Consider the following 7,977-nt stretch of genomic DNA (forward strand, 5'->3'; position numbering starts at 1 on the left):
CTGGCAGTAAACAGAGAGGCAGAATTCTTTGCCAGATACTTAAGGAAATCATGCAGATAGCCCAGCAATAATGCCAGGCTTTTCTCATCAAGGGGCGTATAGGCCAACATTGCCCCAATTCTCACGAATAATCTCAGTAGGTGTGGCGCCCCATAGATCTGCGACATTGGCGCATCAGGGTGAGCCAGCAGAATCTCAGCATACTGAGGCCTCTCAAACTTGTAGAGCAGCTGAGTGCCCAGCATCACATTGAAATACTCTTTTATCCCTCCTACAACTTCATTAACTGCATACTCCTTATTATCAACATTTCCCTGTGACTTCTTGCAATTGGCATACTCCTCAAGAATAGCATCTACATTCTTTTTAGCGGGGAGCTGGAACAACTGCTTCTGCCTAGTAACCAAGTCCCAGTCCTCCACCAGCCATGGTTTTAATTCTTCAGGGATCTTCACCTTCACCTCCATCCTACTCTTGAATGCTTCCTCGCTCTCCACGGTGGGGTCAGCCCGTGCCCTTTTCTTCCGAGGGGGCTGGGGGACTTCACTGGTACTGCCACCGTCTCCGTTGCCAGGAGCCTTCTGCTTGTTCTTCCTTGTCTTCCGCACAGAACCAGAAGGGGGGTTCTCAGCAGAGCGACCTCCCCATCTTCCTGGCAGAGCTGGATCAAGATTCTTAGGCTGCGAACCAGCTGACTTCTTTCCTGAGGCAGCTCCTCTCATCTTACTTCTCTGCATATTGCTTCGAGTTGGTTTCTTAAAGTTGTCTTCTTCAGCAGATTGTTGTCCACGAGTTTGAGAAGCCTGCTTTCTGGAACTCATTCAACCCTGTTTTTATTCCAACCACTGTAATACATAAAGTATTGTATTTGGTTGTTTACTATGGTGACTTTATGACCCATTAGACCACAACATATGCTAAAGTCTGTTGGAATATAGATTTCAGGTCCTATTTCAGAGGACTACCTGTAGGTGTTAGTCTGTCTTCTATCTCAAAATCCTTACTCCCACTCACTACTTTTGCCTTTACCCAACAACTCAACAGACACACCCACCAATTCGTCTCTTGATGCTATTTAAAAGATAAGGATTTAATTTTAGAGAAAGATTGTAACAAAATCATAGAAGGAAGCAGAGTTGAAATTCAAGACTTTGGAACGAGAATAAAAATGTGAAAGAAATAAGAAAGTTGGAGATAAAATGAATTAACAGTAAAAGTTTGTGTATAAAAGTCTGGGTAGCCTTGAGTAGTGTGCTGGCAACACATACTGAACACAGAGGAGCACAATGATCAAAGGTCAAAATGGGCTCTGGATGACTAAGCCTGGGGAGTTTTAGTAAAGCACAGATTTTTTTTTTTTTAAGAATTCATTTGACACCATCAGAAAAAAAAATTAGCCCAGTGATAGTTACACACATAAAGTAACTCTTTTAGGAACTATTTGCTAGAAGAGATGAAAAACTGGGAACTTTCAGGCTTTAAGGATGGATGATCTTACTTGTAGCACAAGTACACTGCTTAGAGGAGAAAGATGCTTAGTTTGACTTTTTATATCTGGGGTGTGCACTCAAACAGAGAAATGGAGACTGATTATCATGTAGCCTGTAGCATACATTATGAACCAGTGAATGTTAAAAAAAAACAAAACAAATAAAAAAAACCCCTAAATTGCACACATAGGATTCCAGAAAAGATAGCGAAGTATTTGAGGAGTTAGCAAGAAAGAGACCACAGGTAAAATGATGAGACTTTCATTGGAGAGTAAGAATGTGACTTTAGAAGACAGAGAGGTTGAGTTTCAAGAGAAAACAGTGTTCAGTGAAAACGAATCAAAAAACAAGCCTCCTGCTATGATGGTATGACTCATTAAACAATCCCCTTGACTTACACAATGTTCCTTCTTTCCCTTCCAAGGATTCCTAGTAATCTCCTAGGATGGTCTGGAAAGATGAAGTGGGAATACAACCTAGAAAGGAAAGTAGGTATTTGCAATGAAGATGAACTTTTGCAAAAACATGTAAGAAAAAAAATTACAAATGTGCCTTAGATATATTAAGGAATATAGTAAGAGTTTTTGATTTGCCAAATGGAGGTGAAGATAAGACATGTACATATACTCTCAGCCTCTTTTCATTTTATACACGAGGAACTATTTATTACTAGTTGCTATAGGCTACTATAAGAACCTCATGTTATAGCTGAACAGCTAGCATAGTGCCCCACAAACATTTCCACATGTGAACGTGAGTAGTTCACTGAACTGGTACTTGCAATGAGGAACTGCAGACATTTATAGCTTTTTCCTTCAGTAGGGAGGGGATGATACAAATTATATATGCACACTACAGAATACCCAAATGAATTAAGCAGAGGCCTATATACTGACACTGAAAACTGTTTAATGTCCTTAGGTAAATGGGTAAGTAGTACAGAGAGGGAGCCTAAAATGGACAGGCAGAACTAAGCACAGCTCTTATGAACAATGTGATTCCATTTGCTTCAAATGAGTGTGCAAATATGTAAAGCACAAGCCTGTTCCATATTCAGGGTAGCCCCCCTTCCCCAAGGAAAGGATGCTATTCTAGCTTTAATTTACCAAGGACCAACTCAAAGGACAAAAGCATGTGTATGAATGGGGAGTGGGTTTCTGTTCACACAGCCCAATTTTCTTTAGATCAACACATTCTAAAATTAGCATTTCTTTTGAAGCTGTGAGATTTGGGAATGTAACCCAGTAGTAGAGCACTTGCTTTGGTCATCAGCACTTCCTTACCAAGGAATTTGAGGATGACAGCTGAACTTATAGACCATTTTTCTAATCAATCCCTAAAACTAGCTCAAGAATAAGGCAGAAGAGTAACATTCTTGTTTGCCCCTACTTATATATTTAACTTCAGGTAAGCAAATATTATTAAATCTTAGATCTCATCTTTAAAAAATCATTTAAAGAAAATCATGTTCCCATGTTAAGGTTTATAATATGAACCTTTTGGGCTATGACTAGACATTTTTTCACCCGAAGCTGATTTATTTAGTGGATCCAGGTATAAATGACATATTTAAGGCTTTTACCATGGTACTAAATTGCTTACCCTTCAAAAACTCTACTAATGTATAAACCTACCCCCAATTTACACATGTCTGCCCTTTTGAGTTGGTTCTTGGTAAATTTCTCATTTTCTAGGATCTCTTCAAATTATTTTCAACAAATGCTTTCACTCGGAGGGCTCTTTAGTGCCTGATGTTAAAGGTTTTTAAAGCTCTTGGCCCCATTGTTGTAGACATGGTTCTAAATATTCCATTATTATAAAAATCCAGTATTAGACACCAATGCATAGATATATTAAAGAGCACTAGGTAAGTATTTCTGAAGGATATATTCCAAGGAGCTATTCAGGGTAGTTGCCTACATAAAGCTTTGGGGATATAGCCCAATTCACCTCATAACTGTTTTAATTTGTATTCCTAGCCCAAACCATGTCAAGTTAATTCTTCCACCTTCAACCACACTAAAGATAGATAGGTAAGCATTCTACTAATCAAATTTTACCTCAAGCTTCAAAACACCTTTTTCCCCACAAAAATCCCAAACCCACTTTTTTTTGTTGTTATTCTAATTTGTAGTGGGGCATCTTCATTTGAATAAGTATGATTTCAAACCATTTTTTATATAATCACTGGTTAGATATTTTTTCTTCCATAGGTATTTTTATTTCCTTTTGTATTAGGGTGCTTCTTGTTTCACACTGGTTCAAAACCCTATGTCTTTGTGTTGTTATAAGAGCTGAAGTGTGCTTAATATAGTCTTATGGACTGGGTGCTTCTATATCTCAGTATCTCAATCAAACCTTGTTGGCTGCTTCTTTGTAACCCTTGGCTTTGTTTCACTCAGAGGAAATGATGCCAAACAAATGCTATAGAAATTAATTCCTATGCTACTTCTTCGCATGGTTTTGGTTTCCCCCAAATTTATAGCAATCTTTTATCAATGTTCAATACTGATGAGTCTATCCTTTTCTCAATGAGAAATGCTATTTTATAAAAATTCACAAATTTATGTGCCTTAGAAAATTATGTTACTTTTAAGTTGCTCTCTCGAAAGCCAAGGCTGGCCTAGACTTTACCTTAACCCTCCTGCTTTCCTACAACTGGAACTACAGGCATGAGCCACCACACCCATTTCTGGGCTTCTCTGATGATTCTGGTTATTCTTGCAACAGTATCCTAATGGCTCCACTATATGGTTTAAGAATATTAATGTTGCTCCAAAATACTTGTTAATGCATATAAAAGGTGGCTGATGGGGCATTATTTTAGTGGAAAAAGACTGGGGTAACACTCTAGTGACTTGATGAAATGTGATATACTTATAATTTGGAATATCATCTCAGCTAAAGGGACTGTCACTGTGAAAGAAATACCACAAAAGAAGTTAGAGAAATCTATAAAGGAACAAAGACATTCAAAGACTATTTGTTAAATAAACATTGATACTTGTATATCAACACCACAGTTTATATAAAGAAAATCATAAAACACTCTTTTATGCATATCGATACACATTTTAGGCAAGATTTTAATTAGGTCATCTAGAAGGAAATGAAGAAAACTGGTTACTGACCACAGAGAGAAGGGGGAAATGAGGAAAAAAAAAAAACCTGAGCCATATATCTGATGATGTTTTTCGATGTGGTCATTCATGGATTTTTACATACTTTCATCTTTGAATTCAGTACCATGGTACACTGTGTGCTTTACGGTATACTACTCAGATAGTCCCAAAGGTCCAAGGCAAGGGCCTTCTTTTTCAGGCTTTCCCATTTCAGATCTCTCTGGCCCTTTGCTTTGCCCGTTTCTATGGATCGACTATGGATCAGCTCTCACTCATTCAATTGCCTCTCCGCCAGGAAAACTGCCTTCCGCTTAAACACAGCCCTTACAAAGGAGAGACATTAAGGCAATTATAGAATTCCTTTAAAAATGTAGCTGTGAAGAGATGGAGACACACCCCTTCCTTTCATCAGGTTCATGAAACCAGACTCCAAATGTACTTTTGTGTGTACGTGTCACAAGCACCTGCATTTATAGATTCCAACAATTTGTTGGCACAAACCCTTTAAATGCGATGGGGGCACATTAATTACATCATGTTTTCATCTCTTGGTCTCTGGCTAAAATCAAGTTCACATCAACTTTCTCATTTGGATACTGGAACATTCTACATGTCTAAAAAAAAATATGCATTGTTTTGAGGAAGGCTCTCATGTCTCAGGCTAGACTCAAACTTCCTAGATAGCTGAGAATGACCTTGGGCTTCTGAACCCCCTGCCTCTATTCCCTAATAGATTGCAACCATGTGCCACCATGCCTGGTTTGGGCAGTGCTGGGGAAATCAAACCTGGAGCTTCACATATGCCAGGGAAGCACTCTACCAAATGAGCTACACTCCCAACCCAGCTGATTGTTTGCAGTCTGAACAAAAGAGGCGAATCACATAAAAATTGCTTAGGATGCTGGATATGGTAACTACAATTCAAGTTCTTGGAAATTTCCTTGTAAGTAAATATCCTTAAAACTTTTTAAAGATTGATTAGAAAAGTCAGAAGTCTTAATTTCAGAATTCAGTTCTAGTAGTTAATGGCTGCTTCTGGAAAATGAGAGAAACCAACAATATTAATTAAAAAGATAATTCCAAGAAAATTATATTCATCACTTTACAAAAAATGTGCTTCTGTACATGTATACTTAAAATGTTACACGACTATTAAAGCCATATAAGTATTATTACAGGAAATACTTTTACGAGGACATTTTGGAACAAAGGAAGTTTCTTGCTCCAGGATTACACAGAAAGTCGAAAAGCCAGCAATCAAATCCATCAAATCTGTATTTGCTCTAGAGAAAAATAAATGTAATATTTGAATCTGTGAAGCCTTCACAGAGCACTAATTTTTAATTCAGAGAACAAGATTACAGATGACTATATTACTTATCCTTCCCTTTTCAGAATTTAGAATACTTTCTCAGATGACAGCTTATTAATCTTCAAAATATTCCTATATGTCTAGGAAGGTTATGTGAGATAGCTGGTCTGTGAACTGAGGCCAGAAGGGAGGCACTTACCCTGTGTTCTGCAACCAGGAATGGTTCTGCAACCAGGGTCAGCTCTCCTGATCCTTACTGTATAGCAAACTTAGCTTTTCTGATGATGACCTAGAAGGTCAAACAAAGAGATGGAAAAGGACATAAAAAGATATGAGATAGTGACTTTCTTTTCCATCAGTAAATACAATTTTATCTCACACAAAGGACATCAAAGCTGATAATGTACAAATTCTATTTTCTTGTAGGTTTATTTTCAGATAAATGTACTTTACAGTATGTGTATCAGTTTTGGAAAAAAAATAATTAATTTCTATTAAGGATAATGTGAAATAAATAAAATTGTAAAAGAACAGCAGCACAAACGGATGCGAATCCATCATCCAGCTCCAACAATTACCAACTGAAGGCCATCTTGTTTCATCTGTAACCCCACCCACTGCTCTCCCCCCCCCCACGTTTTTCTAAGCTATCGGAAAAAAAAAATGACTTCAGAATTCTGGAAAATTTCAAATTTATACCATGGGAAAAAGACAAATACAGGAAACCCCATCTGCCCACCCCTCAGTTTAAACGATTATTAATCTAGGGTCCTAATTATACCCCTCCCATCTCTGTCTATCGCTGAAATTATTCTGAAGCAAATCCTAGTCATCCACGTATTTTGAAGCCATTTTCTGACATCATTTTAAGCATTTATATTTATTTCCACAAAATACAGCATTCCGAAAACATAACCACATCGCCACCATAATCGTCTAAAAAAACAATCTGACACCTATTTCATTGAAGATTAATCCCGCATTTAAAAATCCCCGATGCGTCTTAAAGAAAATTTTACAATTGGTGTGCTCGAATCAGGATTCAAACAAGGCCTACTCCTCGCATGTGCTTCAGAAGTAGCTCATTCTCATTCGCTTTCCCCTACCTTTTTCTTTTTGACTTAATGTGGGAAAATTCCGATCCCCAGCCATTCTGAAGCAATTATGGGCTAGCAATTATTTTATCGGTAAGGCTTAATAAATGCCTATCGTCATAATTTCTTCTAAGAAAGAGGATGATGATGTACAGAAAAAAGATACGATATCTAGCAAATGTGCGTAATTTAAAATTTTCCTTCTCCTATAGAAATATCTTTAGTAACGACTGCTACTACCTTTCGGAGACAGGCTTCACATCGAATGCTTTACACGCACTATTTTACCAGACACATCTGAATCCGCGTCTGAGATACCTACAATTACCATTTTACAAACATGGAAACCGAGACACAGAAAGGAGCCTTGCCCAAGTTGGGCGTTGGCGAGCAGGAACACGAATCCTGCTAAGCCCGAACGAGAAGGCACTAGTTAATCCTATCTATAAGTCAAGAAGAAAAGAGGAAACCATCGACCCTTCCTCCCCACCCCCACCCCGAAACCTGAAACGAGAATCCAGTTCTTTCCAGCAGCCGACGTGTGATCACTGCTGCTCCTCCAACCGCCATAGTAAAGCCAGGTTTCTCTGGCAACTGATATCCATAGGCAGACACGTCACCCTGGAGGCGGGCTTAGCCCGTCAGCCAATCCTGGTCGTCTTGTCTAAGTTTTAGAATGTTCCATACCCAAATGATTGGACCACCGCCCCCACGTCAGCCGTGACACTCAGCCGCAGTAAAGGCGGGTGCTAGCAACCTGCTTCTTCATGGTTAGGGCCGAAATCTAACCAATTAGCGTCCTTCTTCAGTGAGGGTTCCAACCAATGACGATCGCCCTTTTAGGATCTTAGCCCGCCCTCCAAGTGCGCTATAGCCGTTGGGTCAGAAGTCTATAGGGCAGCGCGTTCACGTGGCCCATTTTCACGACCCAGAGTTCCCCTGACCGTGGGTTTTTTTTT

General features: G+C 38.9%; 1 protein-coding gene across 1 annotated transcript in view; it reads right to left on the reverse strand.

Annotated features, from left to right (window-relative positions):
* The window catches only part of Morf4l2 (mortality factor 4 like 2), a 9,253-nt gene that overhangs the window by 309 nt on the left and 967 nt on the right, over positions 1-7,977 (reverse strand). Inside the window, exons 2-4 of the mRNA XM_031376622.1 lie at positions 6,124-6,213; positions 1,889-1,966; positions 6-845 (exon numbers count right to left, since the gene is read on the reverse strand). Of these exons, the coding sequence (XP_031232482.1) occupies positions 6-821 (816 nt within the window). The 5' untranslated portion in view covers positions 822-845; positions 1,889-1,966; positions 6,124-6,213. The remainder of the gene's footprint in view (positions 1-5; positions 846-1,888; positions 1,967-6,123; positions 6,214-7,977) is intronic.

Source organism: Mastomys coucha, chromosome X (genome assembly GCF_008632895.1).
Source record: "Mastomys coucha isolate ucsf_1 chromosome X, UCSF_Mcou_1, whole genome shotgun sequence".
In the NCBI taxonomy this organism is placed as follows: Eukaryota; Metazoa; Chordata; class Mammalia; order Rodentia; family Muridae; genus Mastomys; species Mastomys coucha.